At 39.6% G+C, this 17716-nt stretch overlaps 1 protein-coding gene across 1 annotated transcript in view; it reads right to left on the bottom strand.

The window, feature by feature from the left end:
- The window catches only part of LOC138592048 (CUB and sushi domain-containing protein 1-like), a 467070-nt gene that overhangs the window by 152520 nt on the left and 296834 nt on the right, over positions 1-17716 (bottom strand). Inside the window, exons 13-19 of the mRNA XM_069662659.1 lie at positions 14036-14218; positions 13657-13842; positions 8441-8581; positions 4667-4788; positions 3186-3258; positions 1672-1810; positions 62-249 (exon numbers count right to left, since the gene is read on the bottom strand). Coding sequence (XP_069518760.1) covers positions 62-249; positions 1672-1810; positions 3186-3258; positions 4667-4788; positions 8441-8581; positions 13657-13842; positions 14036-14218 — 1032 coding nt within the window. The remainder of the gene's footprint in view (positions 1-61; positions 250-1671; positions 1811-3185; positions 3259-4666; positions 4789-8440; positions 8582-13656; positions 13843-14035; positions 14219-17716) is intronic.

The raw sequence follows: 17716 nt of genomic DNA, 5'->3' as shown, positions 1-17716 counted from the left end.
CCTGCAAGCAATTCAGTGCGTCTCCACCAAACATTTCTATCAGCCGTTAAATCAGCCTTACTTTCATATCTGATGCTGAAGCCGGCTGCAGAGCGGCTGTTGTCTGTGGTGAATAACAGGAACAGGACGTTGGACGTGGAAATCAGGAAATGAGGTGCTTGGGTGCCGTGGTATTCGCCGATCAGGGGAGACGAGGTGGAGGGGCCATCCCTGATTTCCAGTGTGTCGTAGTTGACCTCTGTCTGGAACCTGGACACACACAGGGACACGCACATGTACAATAAGCTGACATACACAAAGATAACATTTATACAACTGGTATACAGAATCAATGCTAAGGCCACCAGCTAATACCGTAAAATTCAATATTTAAGACGTACTTTGAAAACATTTTCTTCATCTAAAACGTGAGCAGTCTTATATACTGGTGCGACAAATATACCAGTATAAAATGCAGAGAGAGGTATTTTATTGTGTTACAGTATTTTACCCAGATGTTGGCGCTATAATCTAGCTAACGCTTCGTCACGGACGTGTGCCGTCATAATCGCCAGTGCAGCCGCCGTCCTCCCAACAATCAGCGTTACCGTAGGCTGCTAGCTACAGCACCGGTAGCTAGCAGGATTGCAAACTCGACATGGGGAAAAACAGATGGTAGGCTGTAATTTGTGTGAGTTTTGAATGTGTTTTAAATGAAAATCAATTGAAATAGTTTTTAAATAACTTGTATACACGTTTTTTATTAAAAAATAGCTATAGAAAACCTTTTTCCCCTTGGGATACCCCCCAAAACAGACTGCGTCTTATATTCTTTATGATTACTTTTTGTAGCACTGAGCAAGTTTTCTTCTCCTTTTCCTTGCAGCTGTTTTTTTCTGCCCTGCACCTACTTGATTTGCGTATAACAACCCTTCAGGTTTTAGTAAGTCACCCATTGTAGGCACAGACTGATAATCTGTCGAGCAATATGTGATACGCAACTTAAATAACAACTCCGATCTGATTAATTGTCTTGTTGACCGAATGAGCAAGAAGCTACAGATGTGGCTGCAGGGCCCAACAAACACATTTGTTATTGAGCGCTTCTGGTTTTATTTTATCTATCGAACACAGTCGTAACTGATTTAGAAAAAGGACATCACATAAAAGGATTAAACTGTTGGGAAAGAAAATAAAGTGTTAGAAGCCACTGACACACTCTTACAATCCTAAACTTAATATCTGAATATCTGACCAGGCTGCTGAACAATTAACTTGCCTCCGTCCCAGACATTTGCATACACAAATTAAACGCCTCATAGGCTATGAAGATAACTTGGCCTTTACATCACATCCCAAAAAGACAAATTTCTGTGATAGCAATTTCAGGCTACGCTGCATCTGCTCGTGGCTGGTTTCCAGAAAAAAAATGTGCAAAAAAGCCAACATTAATTATTTACTGCAGCAGTAACTCACCAACTACATTTATATCTGACTAAGTTATAATGCTTATGATAGACTGATCAAGTCAGAGACTGACTGACTAAAACAAGGTGACGGATCCAGATGAAGAAATAATGACATGCCAAAGGACTATTTTATCTTACATAACACAAACCGACTTATTTGTGGAGTAACTGATGATCAAACAATCTGATAAAACATCTCTTCCTACATAACGTGATCACTAACCTGTCAAAGTGTATCTTGACAGCATGGTCTGGCTGTGCTTCAATCACCCACTGGCAGTTCAGAGAGTCTTTATAAAAGGAGGGCCAACCAGGAGACAGCAGAACACCGGTAGGAGCTGTGAGATGGCCTCCACATGGAGCTGCAGGGAAATAAACACACACACGTAACGACAGGAGAGAGAGAGGAGTTAATCACTTTTCCTTGTAACTGTGTTATTGCATGAGCACAAGGCTCACATTACATCCAGTTAGCAGATTCATCATCTGCTCAATTTATTGTAGCTCTCTAATCCTTTCTGAATTTCCTGATTTCATACATAAACATTTACCTTCATGAAATATGCCGTGCCAACCCTGTGCTACAGTCAACAATTTTGAGTTGCTCGCGTTCGGAAAAGGCAGAAAATAATTATACCATGCTAATTTATAGGGGAAATCAACTATATTTATGTGTCAAATGAGGCAAAAAAGGCTCCTCATTTTGCTGCAACTCAGAAGGCTTCAGGCGGCAGAGCTGGCACACCTTGACACTAATTTATAGCTAACACTTAGAGACCCCCAAATCTCAATTATGGCCCTTTAAAATGCAGGAATTAGCTTGTGCTGAGTTTGTATTCCTTGGCTTTTCCTTCCAGGCTGTCCAGCAGCACGTAGAGTCGCAGCAAAAAAAATTAAGACATGGAGTTCATGATCTGTATATTATCCGTTGCTCTTTTTACAATATATAATTTGCAAAGGCTTATCTTTCACACTGTTTCCACTCCTTCTGTTCTCAAGTAGCTAATACCTTTGCCCTTTTGATTGCTCTCATAACTCCAGACTTTCAACAAGCTAAAGAAAATGACTTTTCTTTTAGTCACTCTGTGCATACTGAAGCAGTGGTACTCCTGGACGGGATGCACGACAGAAAGTCGTCCAAGAAATAAAACATTATCATCCTTCCCTGTCCAACTGGAGAGATAATATTTGCTCCATATTTAATAATGTGACAGCCCTATTCAGTTGGATTGTGTCCTCCATCCCATTTATTAACAACAGGCAGCATTTGATAATGTCATTTAGGCAATGCAATGCAGATGGAGAGGATATGAACAGACATACAAATACTCTCAGGCCAATGGTTGCTATTTGCTTTTAAAAGGTGTTGAAATAACGGTGCATTCACTGTCCTTGCAGTACTTTCACATATTAAACTATCTGCACACTATGGGTACATCTTTGTATATTAGAGTCTGCAAATAATGAATGCACCTCCCTGAATGGATTTCAGCAGAGCTTCTGCCAATCTCATTTGACATTATTGTTGAGAGAGACGGAAACATGCAAACAGGCTGAATAAGTGTGTGGGGAGACTGGAGGCTAAATCAATTAGAAGAGGGAGTTTATAGACACTCAAAGGTGTATAAGCACAGTCAGAAAGTCAAATAGCTGAATGCTTTGTCAGCTTATATTCTATTCATTCTTTCAATGATTACACATTGCTCAGGGTAAACACGGCTTTGTATGTCTGTTTACCTTCACAGCGAGGTACAGCTGCAGACCAAACAACATTTCCATCCTGGATGATGCAAGTCACCTGATCAGACCCCTGGGGATATGACATCAATGTATGTTAGAACGTTATAGATGAACGTTTCAAACAGAGCAAAATCAATAAGCAGGAAAAATACACAATAAATACAAGTTCAATATAAATAAGCTTTATACATAGGAGAGTATACACTAAGAAGCATTTTACCAGTATTTAACTATTATGCTACTACACTCCTATTACTTATACCCAGAGGTGGAAGTAACAAATTACAAGTACTCACGTTACTGTAATTGAGTAGCTTATCGTGTACTTTATAAAAGTCAGTAATTTTACTTTTACTTTGTTTTAAATAAGGTAAAGAAATTCGCTACATTTGTACATCCACCCGTTACTAAGTAAAATATTTATCTATGGACGCATCAAAAACAGGCCAATCGGATTAAAGTGTCATGCATCGCTTCAAAAGAGCAGTTGATCTTTTCTGAGTCCGAAACCAAGAAGAAGAGCTGGGCTGCAACTACCCGGGCCCGACGCAGAACGGTAGTGAACCATGAATGGGACAGAAGAGAGTTCAGAGGAAACAACACCTTCGACACAGACTGAAGGAAGTTTTTTGTTTAACCACAAACAGCCGTAAGATCACTCTCCTCAAAGCCACCAGACTCCATTAACAAAACAGTAATTAACCCTGCAGAACACGTTAGTTCTGAACCGAACTAATCCTTTAAAACACCATACAATAACACAAACTAACTAACTGATGGAGGCAACGGTAGACCAGCAACTCCCGTGTTCTGCTTGGGAAAATTACTGTTTTTGTCAATGGAGTCTGGTGGCTATGAAGAGAGCCACTGTATACTGTATAACTGCTTAAACAAAGGATCTTACTCTTTGACAAAAGGTCCATCTCCCATCATTTATGTGTGAGGGATGGAAAGTAACTTTTTTTTTAAGTATGTTGGAGTACTCCTCAGGCTTCTCAGCTCAGTCTGCAGGCTGCTGTGAACACCAGGTTACACACAGGTTTTTCTCTACACAGGTTTCTGCACTTTGTGACGTCACAAAGTGCAACCTCAGCAGGCTTCTAAGAGCTCGCCAATCAGAAGAAAGCGGCCCTGTAGGGGCGGGGTTTCTTAATGGGACAGAGTGAGGGGCTGCACAGAGCACCAGTGTGAGAAAAATGATGAGTTTCTTTAGCTGTGAATTACGCTAAGCTACTCCACAGGTATCACAGAGTGAAATATGAAGCTTGAAATTAGCTTAAACCCCCCCTTTAAGTGAGCTACTATTTACTTTTACTTGAGTACAATTTTAGTCAAGTAACAATACTTCTACTTGAGTAGAATATTTCAGTACTCTTTATACCTCTGCTTATACCAGTATGAATGCTAATATCTCTAAAACACATATGTATTTAACTTGCGTGAATAACGCTGTATCATAGTAGATTTAGATAGTTTACCTGAGTCCTAATGAATCCTTGGTCACAGCGAAAAGCCACGGAGCTGCCGAGCTGGAACTGGTCACCATACCTCTGACCGTTGACAGGAACTCCAGGGTCGTGACATTCATTCTGACCAAATGCTGTAGAAAAGCAACAATGAGAGTAAAGTTATGATGAAGCCTGATTAGATCCTTTAGATCCGAATGAGCAGAGAGGAAACATGACAGAGAATGAAGAGATAATGACACATTGTACCTGCAGTCTATGCTCTGCTTATTTAATTTATTCTAGTGGAATAGAAACACGTGCATATTTCAATACTCCCAGCTTTTTTCAATTTATTACAATACATGAAAAAGCGTTCCACCATAGGAGGAAAAAAAAGTAATATAAAAAGACCTGCTGTATCACTGTCAGTAAATGTGACATCTCCACTGATATGGAAATATGGGAATGGAATTATCTTCACGTGGATTCAACCCTGTCATGTTTAGCTTATGTTATCCTTATTCCAGAGATTAACCTGATCCCGCCCAGAGCACACAGCCAGTGATTGGACATGTCTCAGGTTGATTAGCTACTGATGGAGAGGAAATGAGAGCTGAGAGAGAGAGAGAGAGAGAGAGAGAGATAGGGAAGGGTGGAGAGGAAAAAACACAAGAGCAAAGGAGGAAAGGGCAGGTACACAAACACAATGAATATTCCGGAAATTTTGCATTTGCATATGATGTGCTTGTGTTTAAATATACATGGAGCACTCACATGTTGCATACAAAGACCAGAGTTAAATGTAGAGGAAAACCTCGCACACACATTTGATAGAATATGAAGTGGTGGAAAGAAATTGTGAGGGATGAAAAAGAAGACAGACATGTATACACATGAGAGGAAACACATGGAATGACAATTCAAAACGGGCGTGTGAGCTCCGGCGAGGAAGAAGATTGCTGTGATTATTTTGGGCAAAGAAAGTGTGAGACAAGGTTGTGTGTGAATTAAAAAAAAAATGAAACAAATAAAAGCCTGAGTTGGAGGGACAGACAGAGATCAACATGATTTGATTTGAGAGAAGAGACAATAAGAAATAAAAAATCAGAATAATAGGATTGAGAAATAAAGAGGTGACCTCTAACTTTGACTGAAATATGTAGAAAAATGTTCTCTGTATGAAGCTCCATCTTCAAGTCAGGGCATTGTACAACGTGTACCTTTGTACTGGCATTGTGTGACTTTTCAAGGGGGTTAGAGAAAGGCTTTTGTTATGCATTTTTCTATTATTTTCTTTTATCTTGGTTTTTGGCTGGTTTCACAGACAAAGTGGTTAGCACTGTCGCCTCAAAGGGGGCCTTTCTGTGTGCAGTTTGCATGTTCTCCTTGTGCATGCGTGGGTTCCCTCCGGGTACTCCGGCTTCCTCCCACAGTCCAAAGACATGCTTGTTAGGTTCATTGTTGATGCGCAATTGCCCTTAGGTGTGAATGTGAGCGTGAATTGTTGTCTGTCTCCATGTGTCATCCCTTTGATTGACAGGTGACCTGTCCAGGGGGTACCCCGCCTCTCGCACAATGACAGCTTGATCGGCTCCAGCCCCCCCCCAGCGACCCTGAACAGGATAAGCGGTATATAGTATAGTCCTAATGTAGAATGCATGTGATCAGAATTTCATGTTTTATATTAAACAAAAAGTTTAAACATCAAAAACTATGAATGGAGTTAAAGATATAAATCGAATTTAAAAAATAATGATTTATAATTAGGGATTGAAACTGCATCTTTTAAAAACCTGTCCAGAGTAAAACATTGCATAATATGCCCTGGGAAAAGGAGACTATAAAGATCACTATTAAGATAATAGATATGGCTATTTAATTAGATATGTGTGGTTCTGAAAAGGCAATACATCATTTAGTATCTTCGTTTGTCAAAAGTCATCTCTGAAAGGAAGAGTCAGAGGCAAGGTCATTTGGGAGGCAGTGTGTGAAATGGTGCAAAGCCGCATGGAGATCCAGGAGAATTAATCAGAGTCAGTGATGCAGAACTGGTTTAGCTCAGAGCAGATAAACACACAGGCTGCAGTACTCAGGTTCAAAGCTGACAATGGCACAGGCTTAACTAGGTTAAGCAATGTTTAAGACATGAAATCAGACGACTGGTGGAGCAGAACAAGTTTAAGTTGGGACAGAGAAAGTGAACTTTAGCTGTGTATTCATAGGTGTTGCATTAATTATCTATATATTATTCAGTTTTGTTAAGTGTTTAATGAAAGGACCTTTTCAACCGAACCAATTACAGTGTTTAATGCGTGTGCCCCGATGGCCTTTGGTGAATATTATGAGATGGCAGATATGCAGATACTTTAACCCAGCACCCAAAACCCTTCACAGAAAACCATGATAAAGAAATGTAGTTACCTAATAAGCTTCAGCACGCACACATTAAAGGCCAAAGTTTACAGTTTACAGCTCACATGACTGATGTACAAATGATAGCTATAACATTGTTAGACAGGCATCTCTGGTCAGGAACGATAACACCATCTCCCTTTATTTAAAACACACTGTAAGTAAACTGTGTTGGATTGTAGACTCTCTCTGTATGATCACACACCACTACACACTACTGTGTTTCCCAAGAAGCCCTTTCTTTTCCTCTCCAGTCTGAGGCTGACCTCAAAAACCTGCTGCTCGTGTTTACTGCTCTCATTTTTACATTGTGGAACAACGTTCCTCTTCAAAACCTACATTGTAACTGCCCTGGAAATATCTCTCTCTGTAACAGAGCTGATGTTCCAAAGGATTAAGTATGTCGTATTTGTGAAACCTATACTCAAGTATTGTCATATAAAGCTGTGTCATGAGGTTGTGCATTACTACGTAGGAGATCTCGCATGTTAATGTGAGGTACATGTATGCTGTGCTTCCATGCTTCCGGGTGTGTTCAATAAATATAGCTCCGGCTTAAGTCGTACTAAGTGTCATGAGCAATCATTTAAAAGCATAATTTCACAAGATGCTCACTGTGTAGTTATACTTCACATGTTCCTCATTTTAGCTTTAGGCGGCTGGCTGCTCTTCTGATATTTCCCTTCATAATAACATATACGCTTACAAAAGCCTAAAATTACAACTTTATTCTCATAAAATTATAACTCTATTCTTGTAATATTAAAACTTGTTTTCCGACTTTTTCCAGTAAGATTACTTTAATCTCTTGCGACTTTTTTCTCTTATTATTCCGACTTTTTCCGGTAATATTTGGACTTTATTATCATAATATTACGACTTTATTCTCTTACAACTTTTTTCACCTGTTAAAACAACTTTATTCTCGTACTATTAAGAATTTATTCTCTTACGACTTTATTTTCGTATTCTACTTTTTTTCTTTAATGTGGCCCTAATACTCTGTCATAGATTTGACACTTAAGGGTGAATTTAAAGAGATGTTTAAACAAACTTTGTTCAATAACAGTCGACAAACAATAGACAAAACTACAATAAAATCTAATCTTTTTAACTGAATATACCTATGATACTTTGGTAATGTGAAAATGAGGTGACCAATGCAAGAGATAAATGTAAAATGAATAGAATGCAACAGGACTAATTTGAAAAGCATTTAAGAACCTGCAACTTTCATGACTTATTTTTCATTGTGATGCTATGATAAAATAACAAGTGTTTCACATGATATATTTTGACTCGGTATGTAAGAAATGTACAAGCAGGCATTCATACAGATACACATAGGACAAGAGAAAGTGGTAGGTAGGGATGTAGGTAGGTAGGACATACTGGTGTAGCTGATATTGAAGCCTTTCCCAGTATTCGAATGATCAGATTGAAATTCCAGTCTCATGATGTGTCCGTTTGAAGCGATCTGCGCTGGTACATCTTTTCCCGAGAACGTCCCAAACGTTGTTGGCTCCGACAGGCCTGAAAAAGAACAAAGTTTAAAAGAATCTTTTAGAGAAATGATTAAATGGTGTTTATCTAATTCTGTCCGTATTACATTAGGCCAAGGACACACTCGTAAAGGAAAGTGAAGGACTCCTGTAAAGTCAGGAAACAAGACACTCCGTGAGACCTCAAAGGATGTATTAAATGTTATTAGGGCGAGAATAAAAACTTTGGAATGACTCAGTTGATTCTGCAGACAGATTTTCTACTGTACTGAATATTGCAGTCTAGCACTGTTAGTCAATCAGGTTCATTTCAGAGTAAAGAATATAACTGAGTGAAAATAACCCATTAAAGACAAACTTCTAATTCTCTAATCGTGTCAGTACCAACATAGAGAAATAACCCATGGCAAGTTCTGAATGTTAAATTGTATTTAAGTATCAAAAGGCTCACTGACACTGTATGCTGCCCGGTTTGACTACTTAATTACACAGCTGGGAGGCTTAGCAACAGCAGCAAATTAAATTGTCTTTCGAAACTTTGAGTCTCAAATTTTGCTATTGATCTGGTGTTAAATGCAATGTCAATGTGCTGAAACAATACTTTTCTCATAGTCCCTGGAGAGATTTTTAATAATCTCATGTTGACTGTATAACCTGTATAGTGTATCTTATTACACATAAAACACAAAGTGTCACACTTCTTATGTACAATGCAATAGCATGTACAGGATCGTTTCATGAATAACTAATGTTGGATGAAAATTGTATGGGATTGTAAATATTTAAACTCATATCAAATTAAATAATCCTTCCCATTGATACCTTTATCTCCAACTTAACGGATAAAATGTAAACCCGGTGACATACACAGTTAAAAAACACAGACCCTGTTCAGTACAGCATTGCACCACCTTTAATAACAGCTTACAAATGTCTTCGCAGTGACTCAGCAAGGAACCTGCCAGATTCTGGTGTTAGAGCAGACATCATTGCTTCGGAAGCTTGATGTTCTTTCCTACAGATGCTGCATTCAGGTGAATCCCAAAGAGCCTGAAATCAGGGGATTGTAGTGTCCAGGTCATTAACGTTATTCCACCTGTGTGTGTCTTGCACCATGCATTCCTGGACAATCCTGTCACCATGGCAGGGAGCATTATCTCACTCAAAGCACCAATCATCCCTTTGCAGGTACATGATTGCGCTGAATGGCCGTACCTGGCTGCTATGTTAAGGTGTGCTCTGGCATTAAGGCATCGCTCTGTAGCCATTAGAAGACCCACTGTATTCCAAATAAATGGCCCAGAAACCATTACACCTCCCCTACTGACCTGTACAGCTGTAACCATGCTTCACCTCATTCCTATCTGAAACATTTGAGTCACAGCATTGGACCATTTGCTGCAACAAATGTGTATACACTTTTGTTTGGCAGGATACACTCTTGCTATTGAAGGGGCTCCCCAATGATCCAACCAGCGGCAACAGATTCAGCGGGGAGCGCAGTAAAACCCTAAAGGGCTGCAGAGAACAGAACCCAGCAGGCCCATATCAGTGAGATATGGAGTATACAATAATGCACAGGGAAAGAAATGCCATCCCAACATATGCTAATGAGATACTAGAACAGGAGGAGGTGGAGGTGGTTGATGGAGAAATCAATCGCCACAGCCAGTAGCAGCCATTTGTAGCAGGTAGAAATAAACAGATTAACCAGCAGCAGCAGCGCCATAATCAAGAGTAAGTGAGGGAAATTGGGAGATTGTAAGACCACCTTATTGTCTGATTGAATGTGATTGGAAATTTATTTTGAGAGTGAATGGTGATTATAAATGTCAACTGATGCTGATAAGCTATTGGCATGTGCAATTTCCGCTCACTGCCAGAACTAACACAATGCTTGTTGTTGATGATGGCCCACCAGGAGTCCAGAGGATTGGTGTTTCAACAGAAACTATGATTTATCACAAAACACCTGCAGGCTGGCATTGATAGGAGCAGCAGCACCCGTAATTATTCATTATGGCCTTTTTGCCACCTGAAATTCCCTTTGTTCATCCACTTAGGGCCTCTACCCACGTGGTTGGTTTCATGTGTGAGCCTCGTGTTGTGGTTAGTTCATTGATTATAATTCAGCAGGCCGCTCTCAAAAAGAACACTCTTGAAGATAGTCACACTTTCAACAGCTACAATAATTGTTTTGCTTGACAAGTCTCACTCAACACTCAACAGTTTTTTTATTCCACTCTTGGGAATCCATCCACATACAGTGCAACTGTGTGTTTAAATGTTCTGTTGTATGCACTTTCAAAGTCCAAAATGAGATCTACCTCCTCTGCAGATGCAGTAGACCATTTTCACATGAAGGCCATTTTCCTCTGACGTCATGCTCAGGGCTGGAAGCTAAAATGCTTTTATTGTTTCGTAACGTTGCGTTCCAGGTTTTAAGTCATATAATTCAAGATAATCACATTGTAACCTTTTCACTGCTGCTCAATGTATCAGCAACTGAAAAGACAATGACCAGTAATAGCCAACAGCTACCTTTAGCTTATGACAGCTAACATTAGCAGTCAAGAACTTACTAGCTTATATTACTGTTAGCTCGGAAAAGGCAGAAAGCTAATTACCTTTTATTAGTGTTACACAGTACAATAGGAAAGGCATCAACTCGTACCTGACATTATGTTAGCAAGGACATTTTCCTAGCTTATATTATCATTCAAGACCTTACTAGCTTATATTACTGTTAGCTATGAAAAGGCAGAAAGCTAATATTACCTTTTATTAGTGTTACACAGTACGACAGGAAAGGCATCAACTCCTAGCCGACGTTATGTTAGCAAGGAATTTTTCCAAGCCATCCAAATGTAAGCTAGGAAGCCGTTGAATGCTAACATTAGTTGTTGCCTGAAGGTAGCTTATGGGATAGCAAATATACTGCTTTAGCTTGAAATATGGCCCGATGTCCCAAAACATTTTAACCATCCACTGTATTTTTAGATGCTCATTAATGGGTGAAATTAAATAAATGGTCAGGTTTCCTAAATGAATACGACTTGACGAGTGTGATGTAAGAGGAAAACATCTAATATGGTGAATTGAGACAGCTCATATTTCAGTTACAGGTTTTAAGGAGACATCAAAAGAGTAATTTCACTGTATCAGTTGCTGATTTGCTATTTCGAGGGCATTCACAATATCAGACACAATATCAGTGCATCTTTAAATAATACAAGGCTTTTGTACTGATAATAGCTTCAAAACGTGGTATTGGTTGTTTCACGGCATAAACTCCATCCAATCTTTTAAACGTAGCAGAAAGCAATCAGTCTGATCGACTGCAGTGTGTTTTAAATTACATTAAGTACGTACTATGTATTGAAAGTAGTATTAAAAATCCTATATAATAAAAAGGAAAGTAAGTTGACAACGCAGCAAGAAAGAGAAAAGAGCTACGAGAGCACTTGAGTAATAAAACTAACCTGAAATGGGGATTCTTCAGCAACACTAGAAAGTTTTCTTTTTATTTCCTCCTTGACTTGGAGTTTCTGGATCTCTCGCACTTAGACTCAATTAAGCTACCCAGCGTCTGAGTTGCAAAGTGCCAGTCTCTTTGTTCTTTCAGCAATCCAAAAGCTCTTTCACGCATTCATTATGGCATTGATAGGCAAGAGAGCAGGAGAGCGAATCAATGCGACAATAGCTGAGAGAGTGACAAGGTCTTCTGTTGTCTCATCTAAGAGGAGAGATTTAGAGAAAAGCCTTTTGTAACAGTCTATCACTATGTTCTCCTATATTAAAGGACAACAATGGCTTTCTGATTATGTTAACCATTTACTAAGTTTCAAAAAGCACACCTTGAAGCTTTATAAGATTCCTCGGGATGGATTTCATGCTACACTTTCCAAGCTCAGGAGATTTACGGGTTATTATTACTGTGGTTGCTCTGTTCACTTTTGCCCGCCATTTGTTTGTATCTCAATGTTCTATTATCCAGGAATAACAAAAAAATGTAAGTCATGAGTGTCAAGGTCACATACAATCCTTGGTTTATTGAAAAGCCTGTGAGATTCTCTGAAACCTTTATCTTATTGCATTGGGATGCATATTTATGGTGTACCTTGACTGAATATAGATATCCCTTATGTAAAATGCATAGTAGCAGACTGTCAGTCACAACACTGGCTCAATACTTGCAATGTTCTTGATAATAAGAATCTGAATATTTTACATTTTAAAGTGTGACCTAAGAACAGAAAACAATGCCAATCAATTATCACGGTATATTATCAGAGATGTAATAGGGATAAGGAACACTTAAGAAGTGAGCTGGCTTTTTAACTGCTATATTTTTCTCCATGGTTCGGTTGCTGGCAAAGAAACCACTTTTGCCAAGTACTGTTTTGTGCTGTGTAAACAACATGCACTTGTGGTGTTCACTTGACTTATATTTGACTTTTAAAAACCTTGCTTAAAACTTCACAGGGTTTTTGTTTTTAAGCAAAACGTCTCATGTCATCAAACAGCTCGCAGTTGTAACCCTATTGTCCTCATCTGGCTGTAAGGTTTACTTTCACACTGAATATCAGATTTCAAAATCATTTAATATCATTGTATAAAGATGCCATGTCGGTTATAGAAGATCATTTTTATCTCATTTTCTGCGAACAATCTGGGAAGGACTTTGAGGCAGCAACTTTAAAATCAGTTTCCCCAGTGCAACAGCACTAATTGCCCTGCAATTTTAAAAAGCCTGCAACAAAATAACATCCCTGCAGAGGGACAAGTTTACAGCCAGTCAATTAAACACAACTTCATCTTTAATGACCATCCGGTCGAACCAGGGCTTTACTTGATTCACTTTAAATCAATGACCTTTATTGCAATGGAGAAAAGTGATGTAATTGCTATTCATCTATCCATCAAGATTGCCAGCCGGACATTAATCACCAAAAGCCAATCTGATTTTTAACCTGCAGTGTCAATGAGGTGTCCCCTTCTCCAAAAAATATCTTCGCATTCCAGTTGTTTACATGACCCTCCATATTTTCGAGAAAAAATGCCACATTCAGAGGTTGTCTTGGGGAAATATTGAGACATAATTACCTTCATCTTTGACCACCAACCAGTCAAACTGTGGCTCCAGGTCGAAGTCAGAGAATAGGAGGTGAATTCGGCTCCCTGGTTCAGAGATGATCAACCACACACAGTTCAGGTTGTTCCCGTACTCCTCTGGGTAGTTTGGGGACAATATCGTCCCTGACGGAGCCGTGAAGTTGAAGAAACATGAGACTACGAATAGGGAGGAAGAAAGGAGAAAAGGCAGGCAGGCAAGGAGTTAGAAAGAGGCAAAGAATGGAAGCAGAAAGGACAGACAGATAAAGCACTGCAGCAAGTAAGAAAGAAAAAATAAGGATAATACAACACTTCGTTAAAAAAACAGTTAACACACTTCACAGACACAAGAAAAGAACTGCCTACTTACAGACACAACTTGGTTTATTGCCAGACCACTGGTTATTGTGCTGGCATGTAATCGTCCTCTCCCCGACTAGTTCGAAGGCCGACTGGCAGAAGAAGGTCAACACGTCACCGTGTTGAAAGCGATCACCGCTACGACGACCAAATGCGGGCACCCCGGGATCACCACAGCCTCCTCGCTCGATCTCTGCAACACGAACAACACAAACGGCCATGTTTTTATGCTGATAATTAATGTCAAACATGTGACACGGTGACATTCAGATAAGGGCTTGTGTTGTTGTTTGTGACGAGGGGTTAAATGACAGAAATGTGCATGTATTGACATTTAGATATGTGACACAAATCTGAACATTATGTATGATGTGTTTATAGAAATAATGATATGTTAATAAGTATACAGTATTGATAGCCCTCCTTTTTACATCTTTATCACTAAACTTGCAACCTTTTCCAGACTTTTTCAAAAGCAACTTCTGACAACCATGAGAAAAAGCAGCTGACAAAAGATCTTATGCACAGCTGAAATTGATTTGCTGTTTAACAGTGCTAAATCTCTCTCTATTCAAAATCACAGGAAGCCCATGTAAAAGAGTCTGCAAAGTCTAGGCAGGGACCCTTAAAAACAAAGGTGAAAAAGTGGTGAATGATGCAACACCTACTTTCTTTTGACTAGAATTTGAAGCAGTCCTGATTGTCACAAAGTTAGTACATTTTAATGAACTGACACATCTTAGAAGCAGGGCTAGAAGTGACGTTAAAGCAGCAATAATGAATCTGAACAGTGTCTATTATTTGACTTTGATTTGTATAGAAATGAAACACAACCTGTGAGAGGTTCATTAAATTGTTTCCCTTCTAACAGCTTATTGTCATCAGGGTAATTGCAGCATAATACGGCTTTAATTGTAAAAGGCAAAACAATACGTGGCGGCGCACAGGTAGGCGCAGACACACACTGATCCGTGTGTACTCTTGTTAAGTAACCAGCAGGAGGTACAAATCAAAGAGAGCAGCACTGATGTGTGTGACATTGTATCAAATCTGACTGAATCCCGTTCACACATATTGTTTCTCTCTGTGTTTCTTTATCTTGATCCCTTTGTTTGTGCCTGTCCGCCTTTCAAAGTGTCCCTGTCCTCCTCTCTTCTCTTCTTATCGCTCCTGCTCTCTCAATCTGATTCAATACGCCAGGCCTTCATTGGCATGAGTGTCACATTAGCAGCGCTGCCGAACCGGCCCGCAATCATATTCCATTTATTTTGTCACCCCCTTCTTTTTATCCCCCTCTTCCCTTAATGGCAGCGTGTTTTTATCCACTGCTCTCCTCTCTCTCTCTCGCCGCCTTTAAAATCTGACATTCCACCAGACGTCTGTCATCTTGTAACACATGCTCCACCATGCTCCGGGATTCGCTTTGGGCAAATACATCTCAAGGTGAGCAGTGTGTGTGTGTGTGTGTGTGTGTGTGTGTGTGCATTTGTTCTACACTTTTACTATCTGTTGGGATGTAAGTACGCCCACAAGAATAGAATACTCAAAGAAGTGGCATGAGTGTGTGTGTGTGTGTGTGTGTGTGTGTGGCCCAAAGCTGGCTGTCAAACAGTTGACGAGTGTCAGGATGGATATCAGCGATCTTGAGCCCCTGGTAAGTCTGTCATTATAATGGTAACTGCCTCTCTCAGTCCTTTTTTCTTTATGTTCTTTTCAGTCATTTAATCTTTTCTTTCTCTCTAAGTTTAAAGACTCTTTTCAAAGGGGAAAAATGTAGATTTACGACTCAAAACAAAATTTTCTGTTTGCTTTTCTTTTCCTTTCTAATAGTCTCATAATCCACATAATGGAGAATAAAATATAAATGTATTCAAATGTTATAAAGCCAAAGGAAGGACAAAGACGCTGATGCTACTTCAGGGACCTCTCTGCTGCTATTTTGTTCTGTATCCTATTAAATATAAATCCTATAAACACATAGCGACAAACATTTTCCCAGGCATAGCACAAAGTTTAAGATTCATTTCAATAATTTACAACCACATTTGGTTTCAGTTCGTGCCAGTGTGGTATTAAAATCAACTTGCAGAAAATGAAAGTGGCTTGATGTAGGTAATCAATCACCATGAACAATTTACAGTCTGGTAAAGTAACGCTGTTATCACATGGTGAAGCAGGAAGTGTTAGGGAAACTCTTCGTTGGTTTTGTGAAACAAACAGCAATCATTGCTCTGCAAACAGCTGCCAAACTATTCTCTTCACACAAGTGATGAATGCTTATTATAAATAAATACATTTAAATATGACACAGCAGAGATATGTTAAATGAGAGGCGAGTGGTCTCCTGTATCCACGTGATCGTTGCCGTGGATATGGATAGAGTGGGCGGTGCTTAAAGCTCCTGTGAGGAGTTTTTTAATGGTTGTTAAACAGACTGAAATTAATTCTGATTACTCTTTATAAGCTACAAAAGCAAAGCAGACCATCAGCAACAAGATTGATTATTTCTATATAGTTATTCTTAATGGCTGAAACTGCTGGCGTGGGGGTAGGTGTCAGACGAAGAGATTAATTGCACGCTGCCTTTGTTTACATTTTCAAGGGCAAAAATTTAAGTGAGTGATACATATGAATCACTTAAACATGTACAGCACAAAATCAGTAACAAGACGTACGGCTTTGTCCACAGGGGGCGCCAAAATCAACACAAACCAAAAGTTCCTCACAGCAGCTTTAACGTGGCCCAGGACACGTGCGTACACACTGCCAGACGGATGTGGATAAATGTGTCCAAGACCGACTCCGTATGTGGCCTGAGTGATCGGATCTGAATGCGTCCTCAATCCGTCCTCTGGGTGTGTTCACACCTGTAGTTAAGGCTGTCCACTTGTGATCCGATCACGACCACATGTTGATACCAAATGTGAACAGGGTGATTGTCACGTCAGAATGAAGGTTTGAATTCTGCTGTAGTGCAACAAGGACAGTCTCCAGATACAATACCTTCTCACACTGATGCTGCTGATTGAACAGAACTACTTTAAAAACATTCAATCCTTATTTCACATCCTTTGATGAGTTAAGAAAATAAATACGTTATTTACATCGTTACTCTCTTCACAACCAACTGGCATCAGCCGGAAACCTTGGCAGCAGCTTTCCACTGAAAGCTTTAATTATTATAATTGGCTGTGATTGTTTATGATATTGACTCTCTCCATCTTTCGCTTGCTCAACCTGCCCATACACACACACACACACACACACACACAGTTATTAACAATTGAAACACAACAACAGTCGAAAACAAGACAGCTACACACATGCACACGTGTCGGCTTTTCCTCCAGGGCTGCAAACCTAAGAGCTCTCAGTCTCAGGGGGTAATCCTGATCACAGTGTGTTCTGTGCTGACATTATACAATGTGACAGCATCACACACATACAGGCGAGCACACATACACGAAACACACCGGGGGCGGTTGTTCGGTTATCCCGGGGAAAATCTGAAACTACTAAAGGATCCTTCAGAGGACGTTTGTTTGTTTGTTCAATTTAAGTTTGTTGTTGTCATAGCCTTGAAATTAATGATGTCAGAAAGCCTCAGGTGGGTCATGTAAGTGTTATAATCAATTTGTAAAGAGGGAAATTACTAACTGCTGTTAGGGCAAATGTTAAACACACAAAATCA

This window comes from Semicossyphus pulcher, unplaced genomic scaffold (assembly GCF_022749685.1).
Source record: "Semicossyphus pulcher isolate SPU_LCO1_2020_fin unplaced genomic scaffold, fSemPul1.0.p SCAF_1, whole genome shotgun sequence".
NCBI classification, from domain to species: domain Eukaryota; kingdom Metazoa; phylum Chordata; class Actinopteri; order Labriformes; family Labridae; genus Semicossyphus; species Semicossyphus pulcher.
Note: the sequence above shows the minus strand (reverse complement) of the source record. Positions and strands in the feature narration are given on the sequence as shown.